Below are 20,449 nucleotides of genomic sequence, written 5' to 3'. Positions count from 1 at the left end.
TCTGATGAGACCATCAGGTGCTGTGAGTCTGACAGTCCCAGTGTTTGGTGGCTCACTCAACATGCTGGTATCGATTACTTTCCCTGATTTAATCTCCCTCCTCTGTTTCCCTGTCCAGCTCCACTCAATCTCACCGGCAGTGAGAAACAGTGACAGCTATATCAACCTGCTCAACACACACTGGCAGCAGAAAGGACACAGAGAAAGAAGGAGGGATAGAGACAGAAATGTGGAAAGACAGCAATTGAAGGAAGACCATTTGTAATTCATGTTTTTGTCCTAAAACTCAATTTGACTAAAATGACAACAGCAATATGACTGTTATTTTGTAAAACAATATTAGATTGTGTAAAATGTCACAGTGAAAAAAATCCATGAAGCCAAAGTGAGTTTGAAAGCTAGCAGTTTGAGAGGTGACCTTGTCCACTGTATGTGCTTGTCTACTAGTGACTTGGGCCAGGTGGTTCTGTCAGGCCGTCAGGGCTGAGCGGGTCAGAGAAACAACATTTGCTACTGTTCTGTTGCTTTAATAAGACTCATTAATATACTGCATGTGTCACCAGCAGCGTCTGACTGCGTCCCCTCTGGGCTGGGCTAGTTTTGGCATGACATGAAGTAAGGACACACACATTCACTGAATTCAGCCTATTTGTCTAACGTATCAAAGCTGAATCTTTGCACTGCCTGTGAACTCACATCCCTTATTCATCTGTGTGTGTGAGTGTGTGTGATGCTTTGGCTTGTGCGGTGCAGTTAGCCTGTAAAAAGACAGTGCATCTTATCAATGTGGGACAGATTGTAACTTACAGGTTTATTGCCTTGTTGACTTATTATAATATCCTCAGGTGATAGATGGTGATAGATTTGATCTTGGCCAGGATGTTGCCTTTCAATGTGTTATGACCCAGTGAGACACTGGTTACTAGGGGGAATTGGGGGGACAGACAACCCCATGAATACATTGTTCAAGTCTGTGTGGAATTTAAAGACTTGCTGTATGGTGAGATTGGCTTTTTCTTCTTCGCTGAAACAAGCTCCACTCAGTAGTGTGAAACATACCTTCTATGCCAGGGATACTCTGCATTCCCTGAGGCCACTTTGTAGACCAGAGGCAATTTAAAGGTCCGCTGTGTAGGGTTTAGGGGCATCTGTTGGCAGAAATTGTATCTAACATTCATTTCATTAGTAAATAATCACCTGAAAATAAGACTATTGTGTTTTCGTTACCTCAAAATGAGCCGTTTACATCTACATATGGAGCAGGTCCTCTTCCACGGAGTCCACCATGTTGTTTTACAGTAGCCCAGAATGGACAAATCAAACATTGGTTCAAGATAGGGTCATCATCCACAGTAGTTCTACACGCTGGGAACTCTGGAGGAGTTTCAGCTGTGCAACCTCAACACTAGATGCCACTAAATCCTTCAAACTGGACCTTTAATAAACAAACATTAACAATATTAATCATTATATATAATACTTAAAATGAATTGGCTTTTTTTTTTAACCTTTTGATGTTTGCTTTCCTCACTCATCATTGCCAAGAGGCAAATCCAGTTGCAGCAGCCCAGCACAGGTCAGGTGTATGTGGGGGCATTTGCCCAGACCTCTGCTGAGGGGTCCAGGGATCTTAGTGGGCACTTTTGTTTTGGATAAATAAGCTCAATTTTAAAGCTTTTTTAATGCACTCTGACACCTTATTTACATTCAGATGACAAAAAACCCCAATGTGAATCAATTTATTTTCATTGTGAATTAGAAAATGATTGGTGGGCCAGCTGGCACCTGAGGATCAGATGTTCACTATGACTATTTTACACCAAGGGTTTCAATGAATAGTTTGATATTTTGGGAAATATGCTTGTTTACTCTGTCAACGTAGATGAGAAGATTGAAACCACTCTCATGTTTGTTTGTTAAACCTGAAGCTACAGCTAGTGGGGTGACAGTAGCACAGTCCATAGGGACCTGGGTCGGAACATGGAGGGTCGCTGACTCAAGTCCCCATTCAGGCCAAATATATAGTGTGGACTGGTAGCTGGAGAGGTGCCAGTTCGCCTCCTGGGCTCTGCTGAGGTGCCCTTGAGGAAGGCACCCAATCCCCCAACTGCTCAGGGCGTCTGTCCATGGGCAACCCCCCTCTCTGACATTCTCTATTTATGGCATGTATAGGTCCTGTTTGTGCATGTGTGTGTATTTTCTGGCCTATGTGTGTATGACAACAGAGTGAAAAAAATGAATTTCCCCTCAGGGATTAATAAAGTACATATTCTTCTTCGTCATTAGCTTAGCTTAGCATAAAGACCACTAACTGCTAGCCTGGCTCTGTCCAAAGGTAGAAAAAATAAATCTACCTGCCAGCAAATCTAAGATTCACAAATAGAAATTATGCGCTTGACTATTCATTGGCCAGGAGCAGTAACTTCCTGCTGTCTTGTCATCACCATGGAGTTGCCAGGCAACCAAAACAAGAAGTCACTGCTTCCAGCAAAAAAATAAAGGATGTTTTGAGGAAACTTCGACCTCAGTGTACCTAAATTCCAGCTACTGCCCTGTAGGGTGGAGGGAAATAGTAAAATGACTCCATAATTGGTCTTTCCCTTTAAGTACTGTATTCAGTGCTGTTTATTGTGATTGGCTGCATTGTGATATGATTCTCAGAGCCGTTAAAACCTGAGGAGACTGTACCCTTATAAAGTTTGCGAGGAGAATATTTCACTTTTACCACTTCTTTTTACTACTCCCACTCATGGAGTTTTATTGTTCTGGTTATTTTTTTCTTATTTTTTGCTTCCCTGCAGCAGTTGAATGAAGCGTGAAATCATTTGATATAAGATGCACTTTGATGGACTATCTAATCATATGGTGGAAGTTTGCTAAACCATAACCTCTGGAAATGGAGGTTGTTTGAACCAGTGAGATGTTTGGATGACTGAAATGCTTAGATTTTCTTTTTTCTTCTGTTTTTCTTTCTCTCTTAAAACTGCCTGCTATTCTCACAGTATTAAATATTACATTATTACGTTCATACAAACAGATCTGATAAAAACGTTAACTTAAATGAGACTCTACTGCATGCTGTGTGCTGTTCTGAGGAGCCACAAATCCATAAAGGTAAGAGAAGGTTATTACTAGAGGTTGACTGGTGCAAATCCCCAGAGACGATGTGGGTGGAGAGGGTGAATGAGTAACTCTCCTCACCTTCAACTACTGTCAAGGTGGCCTTCAGCAAGGTACCAAACTCCAACTGCTCTGGTGAACAGATCAGAAGCAGTCCATGAATATCTGAATGGAAAACAACGCAGAGCTGAAGGACGTCATTCACTTAGTCCCTGTTTAACTGAAGAAACAATACTTTATATTTCTTGTTAAATGATCCAATGTACACAAACGTGAATGCTTTAAGACTCTCAGTGAAACAGTTATGTCTTCTGTTAATTACATTTGTGTAATTACACATGAGGCGTTCTTAGATTGGTGCCTGTGATGACTATTTTGTTGGTCATTTTTTCATCAGGGATGTAATGTAGCAGCTTGTGTTAGCTTGATTTGTAGTTCCTTTAAGGTTGGGAGCATATGTGCTGGGATGTGGCTGGCATGCTTGTGAAATGAACTGCTGTAGATGTATTGTTGAAATTAATACTGATGACATATAAGTGGACACTGAGTTGTTGATATTAGTTAAAATTATTGTACTTGTACCTTGCTCACATGTCATGGCAGGATAAAGCTGCAAAGACCATCTGAGTCAAGAGAGTCATCACTCTAAAGTTCAGCTTGGTTGGTAGAGTACAGATTTTATGCCAAGAAGTCTGATCCAGAGTTTACATGTTGGTTTTTCTTCTTTCCTTGGTTATTAATATACTGCTGTTAACATACTGTATATCAATTTATACGAATACACTGATTTTATTTTTTAATATATGTTCTCTGTATGTATATAAAGGCTGGCATAGGCTGGCTCCTAGGACGACATGATACCTGGCATCCGCGGAGTCTCGACAAGACTCTGGTGGAGCAGATTCTACACCATCTGGAGCTCGTGCATTCGTGCCACCCCACCCAAAGCCAAGAAGATGATTGCTATCAGCATGATTACGCCTTTATTAGATTAGCTGTGCATTGTTTACAGGCTTGTGGCTCTGCCCATGCCAGACTTGAACGAATACTTTCCCTCTGAAAAACCAACGGGAGGGTGGAGGGATCAACTCAGCAGCAGTGGAAAACATTTTCCTTGTTGCTACATATATGTGTTCCTCTGGGAGAAAGTCATAAGGATTTTTCATCACTTGCAGTTTATTCCTCAGTGATATCCTATATCTTAAGAAGCATCTCTTGTTAGAATCAGACAAATTCCTAAAACAGGCTAGTTTGACTGCTGCTTTGTTGTAGAGGTTGTGTAAAAGGCTCTCCTTGATCAAATAGCAAAAGAGCCACATATGTGAAGTAAAAGAAGACACATGTGGTCTCTTCAGAAGTTAATATGCCAGAGATGAGGAGGTGACACATATGAAAAAAAGTCTCCTTTCAGGGGAAAGTCCTGCAACAGCCTTAAAACAACTACAGTAAATGCTCTTGGTCTGTTTTGTAGCTATGTTCTTAAACAGACAGCCTAAGTACAGTATAGACTTTCGTCATGATCTGATGCAGAAGGAAGTTTGTATATTTTCTTGAAATACTGTACAATCTGTAATTTCAGAGCATAATTTAGTAAAGGAATTGGTTTCGGGATGTAGCTACACAGCAAATATGAAGATAAAAGTAGGATTTTTATTATGGCTTTATATGTTTCATTCCAGTATGGAGTTTATTTGATAGATGCTTAATCTCCCATTCAAATGCAGCTCGTATAAAACACAATTCAAGAATAGGACACACCTTTATCCAACGCTTTTAAAGTGAGAACGTGATGTTGTTCAATAGGTTATAACTGGCATTAGATAAAATAAAATATCCAGATTCTTCCATAATGAGTGCAGCGTAATCAGTTTTGAAGCCACAGTGAAAATGGAGCCATTTTGCCACCGTTGCAGCTCATATTAGCATCACGCCAAGGAATGAAGACATGATCAGAGGAGAGAAATGCACTGCCAACGTCTGTCTCCTCCATGCCAGTGCATGGGGAGAAGGGAAAGGTAGTGGGCAGAGCCAACTTTCCACTCCAGCTGGAGAGCTGGTGAGAGGCATTGTTTCTCTCATCTCCTACTGTCAGCCCTTGTAGTAGCCGGTCTGTAAGACTAGCCACTATTTCAAAATAGCATTGAGTCATCTTGCCAGACTCTTTAATGGCCTAAATGCTGGATTCCTACAGTACCTGGCAACATATAGCTTTTGGGTTTTTTTTTTCAAGTCTTGAAAATGTGTACCTGCTATTTTCTCTGCAGGATGTTATGTGAGTTAAAGGCTGACAGGAGGTTGCTCGCTAATGTGGTTGATGTTTCACTGAAAATATTTATTCCACAGATAAACAAACAAGTCTCACACTGATATCTAGATGTGAATGTAATTTAAATATTTGCTTATATCTCACACTTTCACTTGTGTCTCAGGCCACTGATTTTGCTTAACTTGACAATCTTCCCTCAGGGCAGCATCCTCTACAGTGACTCCCTTCATTGCCATGTTAAAAGGAGTCCATCAATATTCCAGTCACACCTACGGCTGATGGTGGAGTCACTCGTCCACAGAGCTTCACTGTCCGATTCTCTGTCAATGCTGTCTCTGACCACACTTCCTTTCCCTTTTTGCTCTGGCCATCAGCTCCAAGCTTTGCAGCTCAGATTAAACAGACATCATCTTTCTTAAGTGTAAACTACCACCCTCTGTTGGCCATGTCAGGGAGTTCAAATATCAAGATCAAACCACTGAAATATTGTTCGGCATTGCACTCAGACTGGGAGTCAGTGCGAGCAATGTCAATAATGGCAGTTTAAAAATGCTGTTCTGGAATATTATTAATTATTCAGTTGTCACATCTCAGTATTCACATTGATTTTACTTTATTTAAAGGCAATACTTTGATTTTAAATAATTCAATTTGTTGCTATGAAAGATAAATAATTAAATAGAAATGCAATAGAATATTAAAACAAATCAACTTAATATATAAAAACCTACCTCATGTTTTGTGTTTACTCTCCAGGTCCAACTGGCTGAAGCCGTGCTGCGGTCGTCGAGTGGCCCTGTGGCAAGTCTGTCTCCTCAGCGCTGGCTTCAACTGTATCCTGGTGGCCTGTGTCATCCTGGTGGTGCTTTTCCTGTCTTTGGAGCTTCTCATAGACACCAAACTCCTACAATGTAAATATAGTGTGCATGGTTGTTTATTTATTTCTCCTATTTTAACCTTTATTTTTTTTTTTATCGAGGGGGAGTTTTGCTGAGTATGCATATTCTTCTCCAGCAATGCACTGTGTGACGTTCATAAAACACCTGGGAGGCATCCAATACAACACGCAAGAGCAGCTCCACTGGAGCAGCGGGGAGTTAAATGTTTTAGTGTCCTTGAGCATTAAACTGAATCTTTAGTAACTGGTGCTGCTCCTGCACTGTGATGTTCCTACAGACAGAGTCAGATTAAGAGGATTGATTTTCAGAAGTTAAAAATCTGTATCAATGTAGTTACTACGACTATCATTTGCTGTACATTTACACTGTTAGATTCTTAAACCCAGTGGATGCAAGGCTTAGAGGTTATTCCTCGTCATGGTCGACATATTGATATAAGGAAGAGGATGTCACAAAAGGTCCTGGTTGCAGTCTCAGCTGTGGTTTTCTCAGTATGCTGTTTGCAACATTCCTTTGTGCCATCCCTAGAGATTAACTATCTAAAACTTCTATTGAAAGTCTAGTCCCAATTAAACGCCCAGTCCCTTTCACTAGCCTGGTGTGGCTGCACCTTTTGACAAATAAAGACCTGTCTCAATTAGAGGCCTGGTCTGATTGCAGAGCAGCTCATTTTGATAGAAGCTCTTTGACCACCCACTTGAGCTAACATTAGTGAGCTATTCAGATCCACATACAAACAGAAATGTTAAAACTTTTGTCAATATGGAGATGCTACACATCGTTAGCTAGGTTCATTTAATTTTCCTGAAGCTTTCATGAGAACCAGAGATGACTGCAATTCATTCAGATTTACAGGCATGACAAAAAAAACAAAAGAAAAAAAGTGGTGACCAGCTAATCAGAATATGTGTCCATTCCTTGATTTCCGGGTAAGTTATTTATATTTCTTTGGTCCATAAGGGTCCAAATATGAAAAGAATCAAAAGTGCTTTTACAAAAATTAACCCAAGTTGTTAATATTGTTTTAACAGGATAAAGTTTTGGTGTGTCGGTATGCTGGGTACAGTTATCCTCAGGTGCTGTGAAACAAGTGTCATAACATAACACATAATTGATATGTTATTTGAAGCCTAATTTTTATGTATGTAATATTCATACTGGTTCAAATAAACAATTCGATCTTATCTTTGTGTAAACAGAATTGAAGGCATGCCCCAAATATATGCCTGTTGAGTTCATTGATCTAAGCAAATAATAGCCTGGGCTAATTGAAGTTTTACTGGTGTATACATTTACTTCAGTTCTGTACTTAGACTCAAGTTAGAGGTACTTATATTTTATCTGAGTATTTTCATTTGATGCTAAATTCTATGTCTACTTCACTGCAGTTCAGAGGTGAATACTGTGCTTTTTACTCCACTGGTTATTTTCCAGATATCTCTACATACAAAAAAACTATAGAATATGGATATTATAACATTATATAATACAGTATATTAAACCATGCAGTGTTTTACAACCTTTTTGGCTTGTGTCCTCTTGCAAAAAAGCAATGTCTACTTGGAGCCCATTGTCACTGTTTTAGATGTCAATGAGTTGTTAGCAGTTGCACCAAGAAGACATTCCTCCTCTTAACTTCTCACATGGTTTCCTTCAAATAACTGCTCTAAGTATATATAATATTGTATCCAATATTTCACAGAAAAATCAAAGATTGTTTAAAAGTTATGAAAACACATTTTTGTTGCCATTTTTTCCTCTTTCCTACCCCATTAATGATATAATGTCCTCTCAGATTTATCTTGCAACCCCTCAAATGAGCCCCTTATCCCTAAGATTACCAGATATACTCCTTATAACTTGACCAGCGACATCAGTAAAATGCTACATATGCATTCTTGTGTCAGTATCAGTATTAACAATCTTATAATGTCATGCCAATGTCATTTCTTCAGAACAAGTATTTTTATTTTTGGTACTATATTGCCTCTATCCTTTACCTAGGTGGGATTGTGAATGCAGGACTTTTAGTTGTTGTGGAATATTTTTACAGTGATGTATTGGTACTTTTAGTTAAAGAGACAGTTCACCCCCAAATCAACAATGCATATTTTTCATCTTATCTGTGGTGCTATTTATCAATGTATATTGTTTTGGTGTGAGTTGCTGACTGTTGGAGATATCGGCTGTAGAGATGTCTGCCTTTTCTCTAAAATAATGGAACTAGATGGCAGTCGGCTTGTGGTGCTCAAAGTGCCATGAAAAAAAAGAACTCAACAGTTGTGTATCTTTCCAGAAATCAACATGAGTGCAACTTTGAATTATGTCCCTTATTCTGTTTCACTACAATACACAGGACAATTTACAAAGATTCATGTCTGAAGATCCCTTACTTTTAAGTGTTGTAGAAATCATCTTAACAGTCATGCGTAAGAATTTAGTATCCACTCTTTGCTTCACCGCTGTGTGCCAGTCACAGAGGAGCTGGCGGCGCTGGATGGTAAATGGCTGTGATGGAGAGTGATGGAGAAAGGCGATAATGAACCAAGTCTCTTGTCAATGGCAGCAGGCACACGTCCCCATCGATTACTGGCCAGCATCCAGCCCTGATGATACCTGAGTCTCGCTGCGGGGACTGCAGGACTCTAGTCACTTCAGATCTATTGTAATCCAGTGCTTTGTCTGCTGCCACTCCTGCAAGACAAACAGTGGAGTGGGCAATAAGGCGTGAGTGAGTCAGGGAGAGCACGGAGAGATTAGTGGTGTGGGACATGGATAGATACAGGTTGGCACTGTGGATTAATGGATGGACTTTGAGATATGGAAAACACTAAAAATGCTGATGGACAGAATGTCAAGGAGAGGAGCAGCAGGAGGAGTGCTGCCGGGAGACATTCAATATTAAGTCAGACAGGAGAGGTTTATTTTCTTTGTGGTAGACCTTCTTGAAAAGAATAATATTTCAACTGAATGGCACAAAACATGCTTTTACAAGATATTAGCTAAGTTACACAAAGTACTTTCCTTTATTTACACTTAAAGAGACAGTTTGCTCCATCAGAAAAATCCTCTTACCTGCAGTGCGATTTATCAGTCTAGACTGTGTTGTTGTGAGTTGCAGAGTGTTGGAGATATCAGCCATAGAGATGTCTGCCTTCTCTCCATTATAAGGGAATGCCACTCAGCTCAAAACACATTTGAGAAATTCAACAGTAATATTTTTTTCCAGAAATCATGACCTGATTAATCAAGATAATCCACAGACCTGGTTGTGACCAGCAGTTTCATATAGGAACTATTTTCTCTACACCAAACTACACCCAGCAACCATATCACAGTGGAGGAGGAAGTGTGCATCTACTCATGGATGAGAGGCTCATGCTTGTGACAAAGCGAGATGTAAACATTAATGGCGTCCTCATCTGCTGAGCTGTGAGGTTAGCTAGCTCGGTGGTGCTAGGTGAGCTAGCGGTAGATGCACGCTTCCTTCTGTGCAGTGATACGGTTGGTGAGTGTAGTTCAGCAGAAACAAAGGGCTCCCACATGAAACTGCTCACAACAAGGTCTGTGGATTATTTTGAGTAACAGGGTCATGATTTCTGGAAAGAGGCATGGCTGTTTTTCAAAGTTTCTCAAATGTACTTTTTTTATTTTGAGTTGAACTGTCCGTTTAAGTTCTTTTGCTCACCTCGAAGATTAGAAACACCTTGTTTCCCTGTATCGTTTCTTGTGTGGTCCTATTTAAGACCTTGTTTAACATCTGTGCTGTTCCTTCTCTCAACAGTTTCCAATGCTTTCCAATTTGCCAGCATTATCCACTGGATCAGCCTTATCATCCTGTCACTCTTCTTTTCAGAGGTAAGACATGTGGTCCATAAAACCTTATTTATGGCACCACCACTAATAAAAGTCTTACAGACAACATTTACTGTAGTTCTCATTCCGTTATTTTGCTACCTTCCTGCATTTGGTCTCGTAAATTATGTTATATGGTCACAGTTCTTCGTGGGCTCAAACCCCCTGATAATTGAACTGACACATTTCATAATTGAATAAACCAAACTACACCTTTTTTAATTGTAGATTCTATCCTATCTATAGAAATGCAAACCAGGTGCAGGCCTAAGGGAACCAGACTACGTGGCTGCCTTTTAATTTCCTTTATCGTCTTGTCAGGATTCAGCTTTAGCTTCAGAAACGCTACCTTGAGGCTGGATGGCCGGCGGAATGTCTATTGTGTAAACCATAATTGTAATTAGTCTTAATAAAATTTGAGCCATTGTTTGATAAGATAATGTCTTATCATCACTCTAGAATTGTGAAAAACAAAATGGAGAGGGGAGAGTTTGGCCCACAGGCCTCCACTCCAGTGCAAACCAATTACCCTGACAGCCTCAGCCCCAATGCCCTAAACCAAACATTAATTACCAGTGAGCCAGCAGGAGCAATAATTAAAGCTGAGCTTAATGAGCAGTGGGGATGGGGTTACAGTGATACGATCCATCCAAACACCTCGCCCACTGACATCACAGAAGGAGAGTCATCTGGGGAATGGTGTTAGATAGATGTAGCATATCACCAGCCGGTCCCTCCGCACCAATCAGGAAACAGGATTCGAACATGTGGGCGGAGTCCCTGCACTTTTCACTTGACACCAGCACTGTTGTCCAACATGCGCTCAGGATGATGGATTAGCAGGACCGGTCGTACATGACACTCCATGCTAATTGGAGTGTAAATCAATGGCCCTGCTCAACAAAGGGTCCCACAACCAACAGCATTCGCAGAGCACAAAGTAGAATTTGATCGGATTACACGTGTTGCGTCGTCTTTTTGTAGGTCAAAGATCAAGATCAGGGGACAGATTTGCCACAGATATAATAGCTTCATCAAAGAGCCGCCTATAATTGCTTTCAAAAGACTGTTCACAGGCAAATCAATGGTATTGTCCTGTACAGTATGTGTGCATGTACTTGTAGCTGCAACATATTTTACACTGATCAAACACTGGTATATTTTGGGCTACTTTTAGAGTGCCTGGCTTCATATACAGCATTCAGGATGCTAAAATGCAGTTTTCCTCCTCAAATACTTTTTTTCTAATAGAATAAATTAATAACTATGCTGGAATCATTATCAGAAAAAAAGGCATTTGAGGAAGAAGACTGCACCGCTCAAGCCTCTTCTCTTTCTAGTCCATGCTCTCACATCTTGACAAAGGGTGTTGGATGTGATGACAACTCAAAAGACTAAGAATATCACAAGAGCTTTTTATATGTATCAGCATACTCTCTCACCTATCTATTTTAATGCTTTAATTTATCTCCTTCTGTCTGTTTTAGACCGTCTTCAGAATTGTAGTGCTCGGGATCTGGGACTACATAGAGAACAAAGTTGAGGTTGGTGCTGGTGTTGTTTGTTTATTGGCAGATCTTGATGACAAGTGTTCAATTTGGTCACCTGTTTCAATATGATGTATCTAGATTTGATTCCCCCCAGAGTTAATAGTAGTAGATGCTGTTCATCATTTTGTAGATACACTTTGCACACACAACAACATCTGCACATATTTGAATTTTGGGCGTGCTTATGTGTGTGACCTCTCAGGTGTTTGATGGCGCTGTCATCGTGCTGTCCCTGGCCCCCATGGTGGCCTCCACGGTGGCCAACGGGCCCAGCAGCCCCTGGGATGCCATCAGCCTCATCATCACTCTACGTATCTGGAGGGTCAAGAGGATCATTGATGGTGAGGCAGACAAAAAAAAAAAAAGTGATGTGTCCATCACAGATGATTTATTGAAGATAAAATATGGAACATTTCTGCATTAAAATGACTAAAAATAACTATGTGTAGTTACATTATCCTAATGTTTCCAACAATGTTCAAACCCAGAGAAATCTGTTATTTTATTCAAGGTAACGGTGCGTATCATTTGGTCACCTGTCAGTGGTGTCATATCTCCTTTACCTCTCTTACTTTAACTTCTGGGGAAACAGCAGATGCCATACTACATTATATGTACAGAATTAGACTCATTAACATTTAAACAGCATTTTTTGCCAAACAGCATCATTTTTTCATCAACAGCATGCCATTTTGTGAGAAAGTAATCCAGTAGAGACGTAATTGTTTATATGCTATTTCAGCAACAATCTATCATACTACAATGTGCTGCTATGACAAGTGGCATCATGCCAGCCACCAAGCTAATGCCTACAGTAACATTATAATGTTACAACAATGTTTTTGTGTGACTTTGGTGTTTTAAAGAGTTAAGCTGGATTCTACAAAGTCATGCAAAAAAATTAAACAATCAAGGCAGTGGTAGACTAGCAGCTCCTGTGTTCTGCGAGGTAAAATTATTGTTTTTGTCAATGGATTCTGGCTTTGAAGAGAGCATAGATAACGGCTTCAGTATACCCTGTTGGAGAGGGCTGTCTGATGGCAACATAGAGCAGAGGCAACATTCTAAATACAGCGTACACTTAAGCTGATGTGGATTTTTTTTTAGGTGGGCCTTCTTTTAGGTGGCTAATATATATTTTGCTGCTGCCCTGTAGAAGATGTTGTATTGCTTTCTTCAAAGCTACCAGACTCCTCTGACAGAAAAAGTAATTTTACCTCACAGAACACAGGAGATGCTTGTCTATCACTGCCTCGATTGGTTAGTTTGTGTTATTGTGTGACTTGCGTTGACGTCGGATAACAGCACAAGGCAATCCTACGTTTGAATTTGCCACATAACGTTAGCTACAGTAGCTGTGCAGTGTATTGGTAGCTGACTTATCTAATGCTAATTTAAGTGAGCAAGTTAACATTGCATTACTTGTGGTCATTCATTAGATTAAAATGTATAAACGTGAACAAATGTGACTAAATGTAATGTGCATAAAACTTAAATCCGTGAACAGGATTTCTGCCTAAGTCACGTCATATGAATTTCATCGGCAGTGGTGGTTGTTTAACAATGAAGACAACAACTCCCATGATCCCATGCTACTTCATGACATTACTAAAGTCCATCTTTTGGTATTGTTTTGATTGAGAGACCCCTAGTGGCAGAAATGACATACTTTAAGATGCCTGTATGTGAGACTGATTAATTTTGTGGAGCAACTCAAGGAAACACCCCGTCTTTCTTAACTCAAACGGACGACACAGTTGCATAAAAATCAGCTTGCCTCGAAAGAGCTAAATGACCCCATTCTCTCCATGATTATACAAATTATTTACTATTCAGAGCAATATTGCTATTGATCATCCCTCGTAGTGAATTGCTGCCACTCTGCTACTCTAACTTGTATTGATTGTAAGGGGATGGTTAAGTAGATTCAGAGAGGCCATAATGAATATAGTGGTTGTTCTTCCCTATGCTAATGCAGCCCGGTTCGATATCTGTTCGGAGGTCACCCTCGCCACGGGCCTCTGGCTGCATACAGGATCAGCTGCACACAAACCGCACAGGAACTCGGTGTGCAGTTTGTGTTCAGTGAGACAGTGAATGAGTAAAGGGCTGTTTTCCCTAATATTTCACCTCAAAGCGATAGTTTGACATTTGCTGGAGGAGGCTACAGCCAGCAGCTGGTCAGCTAAATACAAATAGAGTGTGGCGCAGCTAGCTTAGCTCAGTCTAAAAGCGACAAAATCAGCCTACCAGTGCCTCTGAACATGTTATAATTTGTTTGTTTAATACGTCTACAAAAAAACAAGACGTATAAAGCCAAGGAGGTTGTGTTTTTTATATGTGATTTTTTAAATATGTGATAAGGTCCTAAATAGAAATTTCTGTCCTGGTTGATTTCAGGGTGGCTTTGGTCCAGGCTCTTAATCATACATGAGTACACTGTTTTAATGAATCAAATATATTGAACTAAAGGGGGACACATCATAATGACATGATTAATCATTTCAGAAATCAATACAATACAGCTTTCAGCATCATTGATTTACTCTGCTGAAGCCCGTTCAGCAGGAGCGTGTTTCTTGCTCCTTAACATGCAGCTGTGGTGCTGGTTTCCAGGGAATAAACTGGTGATTTTCCTGCTGCACACCTCAACCTGTTGGGTTTGATATTTGTGAGTGATTGAGTTTCCTTGTTAGGCAGGCAGCAACACACCTCAGAGGAAAGAAATCACACTCGAACCAATAAATGTACAGCTGAGGGACCGGCTCAGTTATCGCAGGAGAGGGATTGAGTCTCCCGCAGAATTAGCTTGACGTATGAAGTGGAGATGTTTGTGTCAGTCCGATGGGAGTGGAAATACAGAGCAGAGAACTGCAGCAGAATTTGTACGGGCTAGAAAGCAGAATTTATTAGCAGAGTGATATGTCAGATGGGAAATATTAACCTCACAAACATGCAGCAAACAGGTGATCAGAATAAAAGAATGTCTTCCTTTCCATCTTTTGCATTGACTTGAGAACCAACATTTTCTTGTGTCAGCACTCCTCACATTGTATTAATGAATATGAAGACAGTGAAACAAATGCTTGTGCAAGTGCTTTAAACAGAGCCATTTCAACAAAGTCACTACATTTTCCATTGTAGTTTTAGATTTTCATTTCAAACATGTAAAAAAATTAATAAATAAAAAACATACAAGCTGTGAAAAGCACTCAATGAACAACATACTTAAGTATTTCATGTCCGAAAAGAAGTAGGAAGACATGAATACTTATCAAGTCCTACCCCTTATTCTTTATGTTTTATCAATTACCTTAATATCAAACATGAATATTCCAACTTTCCACCCCAGTAGTCATGATACACACTTTTGTCAAAAGAGTGAACTAAAGGAAAATGAAACATTCAGAACAAAACAATGACAGATCATTCACATATCCTACATATCCTGTCTTATTATGCTTGATAATCCATTCATATCCATTAAGTCTGTTGCTTTTGAAAATGTGTTAAAAAAAAACTTGTTAAATATTCAACATGTATGTATTTCCTCACTACAGTTTTTCCATAAATTAACTGTAATACACTGTTTTCCATCAGTCCTCCTGGACATACTAATTCCTCTCAGTTCATGTTGACTTTCTCTCATCTCAAACAACCCTTGGACAGTACAAGGGTGTTGGGATAAAGTGCTATTGATGGTAAATGTAATATTTAAAAATAAAATATTGCTATCATAGTAATACTACACATATGGTGATACTGTGTAAATAGCTACCTCTAGCTCTAGCACAGTGGTCCCCAACCAGTGGGTCGTGGGTCCATTCTGAATGGACCACAAGCGACTTGCAAACGTGTCAGGTTTGTAAAAAAACACACTTTATTTTTAAGTACAGTGAATTTCTGGCAGGGAGCTTTTATTTTGAAGTGCTGTTTTCTACTGCAGAGTGAGAGACTAACAGACAGCTACTTGACAGAGACAGCAAACTAGCTTGACAATATAGCTAAATGCAAGTATGATGCTGAACTCTGGTTGCCTTTTCACCAAACATTACATTGATCGCTCTTTTTGTCCAATTTTGTACAGTTATGTTTACAGACTTCCTCTCCACCTCCCTACATGTGTATTTTGGGTGTGATTTATTTTTCAAAAAAGAGACAAAATGCACGATAAACAAAGGTAAAGATGAACTTCTAGCCACAATAATCATGTAGTGAAAATCTGATATCATGCCAGCCCATGGGTACTATTAGTTAATAACTGATAATTATGCTCTGGACAACATTTGAACCATTTGGAAGTGAATCAAATCTTTACATTTTAGTGTTTTTAATTTGATCAAGAGTGGGTTTGTTGTCTCTCTATAAGTTGTTTGTTTACAATTCTTTTGGCCCTGAAGGATGAAGATGGATTTGTGAAACATAAATGGTGAAAGATGATGAGAAATGTTTCTGAGGCAACACACATATACTTGTAGACAGAAAACTGAGTCCTACAGCAGTTTTAAATGCAGGGAGACAGGTTCTTGTGGGTTGGTGTGTGATCTAAGTCACGCAGGTTTTGTGTGAGCAGTGAAACACTTGACTCTAGGTGAGAGGAGAGAGTGGAGCGGGGCCTTGTGTTAGCCTCTGTGAAGTTGTGGTGTGAATTACACTGCTATGTGTGTACTGCCAGCAGCTGTCAGTAAGGCTGTGACACACACACACACACACACACACACACACACACACACACACACACACACACAGTATAATCATGCAATCAACACTGTGCGCCTGCAAACACATACTGACACAGATACAATATGCAGGAGCACAGATGTGTGCATATTGTGTGGCTAAATAATGAACTTGTGATTAAGCTTTCATGCCTGTTTGAATCCTGACTGGACTGACCCCATCTGATGTCCCCACTATTGCAACGTGTGTGTGCCGACATCACTATAAATAGGTACAAGGAGCATGTGGCGATGGCTGTGTGCTTTGCTCTGCCCCCCTCAGTACCAGAAGGGCTGTTTCATTCTCCTCCTAGTGTTTTGACAAAGCCGACAGCTGAGTCTCATAATAGTTCAGAATCACAATCATAACAACAACAACAACAACAACAACAACAACAGAGATATTGGAAGAGAACGAGCATAATTACAGAGTGTGTTTCACCTCTTATTATTGCCCATAGCAACATTCCCTATCAGGACACACAGCATCACCATGTGTCATATCATGTTGCTGGCTTACAAATGTGATCACAGTGAGGTGTGAGGGACCGACTGTCTGCCACCTGTGATGACAACAGGTATCCAAATTTACTCTCACCATCCTTTTTTTAGGTACACCTTCCTATCCTGCTCCAGAAAGTGTGTCATGTAAAAATAAAATGTGCAGTCAGGTTGTAAGACGTGGAGTTACTGATTGATCAAGACGCATCACTCCCAGCATGGCTGCACATTATACTTCCAACACTTTACCAGGAATTATTCAATCAATAAGTAACAACAACAACAACAGCAGCAGCAACAACAACAGTAATAAAAATCATCTTTATTTATAGAGTAGTTTTCAAAAACAGCGTTACAAAGGGCTTCACAAAGCAGCACAAATTAACCACACAAGTTATAAAATCAACAGGGTTTATAAGAAAACATTCATTCATTCATATTCTGTAACCGCTTATCCTGTTAGGGATGGCGGGTGGGGCTGGGGCCTATCCCAGCTGACACTGGGCAAGAGGTGAACTATGCCTTGGACAGGCCGCCAGACTATCGCAGGGCTGACACATAGAGACAGACAACCATTCACACTCACATTTACATCTATGGACAATTTAGAGTCACCAATTAACCTGCATGTCTTTGGACTGTGGGAGGAAGCTGGAGTACCCAGAGAAAACCCAAGATGACACAGGGAGAACATGCAAACACTACACATGAGGGCTCCCCCCCCCTTCGGTGTAAAAAAAAAAAACAGGGAAATAAAAGACAGTTTAAAGGAAATAAGGACTCAAGAAAAATCAGGAAGGGCTCTCTGATAAAAGTATGTTTTAAGAAGGGACTGACTCAGCCGACCTGATTTCCATGGGCACATTGTTCCAGAGCCTTGGGGCCATGATTGCAAACGCTCTGTCCCCTCACGTTTTCGGCCAGGCCTCTGGAACAGACAAAAGACCTCTGCCCGAGGATCTCAAAGTACCTACTAGTATGTACAGTACTAAGAGGTCAATGATATAGGTGGGAGAGAGACGAAGGGTAATCAGTAAAATATTAAAATCTATTCTAAAACATACTCGGAGCCAGTGTAAGGAGGCTAAAACTGGAGAGATGTCTCTTGGTTCTGGTTAAAAGCCTGGCAGCTAAATTCTGAACAGTCTGTAGTCAATTAATAGATTTTAGATTCAGGCAAGACAAAAGACTCGAGCAGTAATCCAAGCGTGAAGAAATGAAGGCCTATAAAACTGTCTCTGTGACTTTAAAAAGTTAAAAAACTAAAATAAACAACCAATCAGCTGCAGCTTTGTGTTAAGAAAAAAAGACTGGTGAGTGATGATGGGAGTAGATTAAATCAATGAGAGGTCACAGGAAAGAAGCAAGAGTGATTCAAGGCCGGCCAAAGTACGCTGACAACACTTCAGTACAACACTGTGGAAGGAAGAAGGTCACGTCAGACACACTACTCATTTATCACTGAAGGGTGAAGATTGTGTCATTCGCCAACAAGAAGATAAAGCTCATGTGGCCACGTGACCACCAAGACTATAAAAATATTCTATATTGGTACACAAAGTAGCATTTGAGCATCATTTGACTGCAGTATACTCTGCCAAAAATGTTATTGGTCCATGCCCTTGTGTCCACAGTCTGTAAAAAGGAGCAATTTGGTTAAACTCCTTTTCACTGGATTTTACACGTCATATACTATTTTTATACAGTCTGTGGTCATATACAATCAAATCTTGTTGTGCACTGCTCTAGGAACTAAATTAGCTGTCCTGTGAGAAGGACAGCTCAGAAAATGCAGCTGGTAATGTCTGATTTTTATATCAAAGATTGTCCATCCATTTTTTTGTTTTATTACCAAAATATTACCCCAACACACACAGATAAATTCTTACTTCTAAAAACTCAAACGTTAAGCCCTGTCCATCTTAGTATGCCACCATTGCTCCATTAAAGATGATTAAAGCACTGTGTCTTTAATTTAGGCAGATGTTGTACAACGGATGTCAACTCAGTAAATACTTTCCGGATCAGGTGGAATGAGATGTTTAGAGTCAATGTGGGCTGAAAATGCACTAAAACTTTGTGACACCCTCACACCAGTATGAAACAAGATCACTGTGGAACCTTTTCAGCACTTAGTGAACCAGTAATTTATGAGGTTTGCATATGTGATAACAGACATTTATAAACCAAGGGACAAATAGCCCACTAACACTGACCTTTGACCTCGATGTGCTTGATGTATTTTACCATAAATACAGCAGCTGTTATACCTAAGAAACTTTCACTCTTGATGCCTCCGAACACACTCAGCAGTCCGTTTCACACCATTCAATTATGTAGTATAGTGATCCAAACGAATATTATTGTGTTTGTTTTAAACCTTTCCCTGTCTCTTCCCTCCTTCATGTTAGCTTATGTGCTGCAAGTCAAAGTTGAGATGGAGTTGGAGATCCAGCAGTGTGAGAAGACCAAGGCTGTGAGAGAGGAGCAGCTGGAGCGTCTCACTCAGATCTGCCAGGAACAGGCCGTGAGTACCAAAACACCTTAAATTTATCCTGCTAGCTGCATTTCCCCAGGCACCTCCACAAAATTAGCTTGAAAGTTTAAAAAAAAAACATTCAGCACATGCACTCAAAATGGGGCCCATATTATCACAAGACCAATATATGACACACAACACACCTATGTGGTTCTGTATGAGGACTGAGAGAGGAGCTGTGCATTCAGTAATATTTTGAAAATATGGGTGTTTGCGACGTATGATAAATAGCACATGGATGATCAATAATTTGTACGCAAAGGGTTGAGAAGCAGTTAGTAAGTAGTACATAGTCATGAATAATAACTCACAATATTGCATGCCAATAGTAAATATGTTCCAATTCAATTGCAGAAGTTCCTCACATACTGCATTATGATTAGTTTAAAGTCATGTCAACCATCGAGTCTATGGAAAAAACCCCGTCTTCAGCCTGTTTCAGCCTCTCTTCACTGGTTACCAGTCAGTATTAGAATCCATTTAAGATCTTACTGATCACTTTTAAAGCACTGCATGGCTTTGCCCTCAGCTACATTGTTGAGATGCTTCTCCCCTATGAACCAGGTCGCAGCCTCAGATCCTCAGGCAGGGCTCTGTTGGCTGTTCCTCTGTCCCGGATCAAAACTAAAGGTGACCGGACTTTTGCAGTCAAGGCCCCTCAGTCCTGAATTACCTGCCTGAGGATCTGAGGCTTGCAGAATCAGCAACATCTTTCAAATTTCTTCTTAAAAATGATCCGTTCAAAAAAGGCTTTTATTAATTTTAGCACACTTTTTTTATTCTATATACAGTGGTGTGAAAAAGTGTTTGCCCCCTTCCTGATTTCTTACTTTTTTGCATGTTTTCCACACTTAAATGTTTCAGATCATCAAACAAATTTAAACATTAGTCAAAGATAACACAAGTAAACACAAAATGCAGTTTTTAAATGAAGGGTTTTATTAATGAGGAAGAAAAAAATCCAAAGCTACATGGCCCTGTGTGAAAAAGTGTTTGCCCCC

General features: G+C 40.0%; 1 protein-coding gene across 1 annotated transcript in view; it reads left to right on the top strand.

Moving 5' to 3' along the window:
• The window catches only part of LOC126391682 (transmembrane protein 266-like), a 63,793-nt gene that overhangs the window by 34,998 nt on the left and 8,346 nt on the right, over positions 1-20,449 (top strand). The window contains exons 4-8 of the mRNA XM_050046588.1: positions 6,143-6,297; positions 10,070-10,143; positions 11,628-11,684; positions 11,893-12,031; positions 19,321-19,436. Coding sequence (XP_049902545.1) covers positions 6,143-6,297; positions 10,070-10,143; positions 11,628-11,684; positions 11,893-12,031; positions 19,321-19,436 — 541 coding nt within the window. The remainder of the gene's footprint in view (positions 1-6,142; positions 6,298-10,069; positions 10,144-11,627; positions 11,685-11,892; positions 12,032-19,320; positions 19,437-20,449) is intronic.

Source organism: Epinephelus moara, chromosome 1 (genome assembly GCF_006386435.1).
Source record: "Epinephelus moara isolate mb chromosome 1, YSFRI_EMoa_1.0, whole genome shotgun sequence".
NCBI classification, from domain to species: Eukaryota; Metazoa; Chordata; class Actinopteri; order Perciformes; family Serranidae; genus Epinephelus; species Epinephelus moara.
Note: the sequence above shows the minus strand (reverse complement) of the source record. Positions and strands in the feature narration are given on the sequence as shown.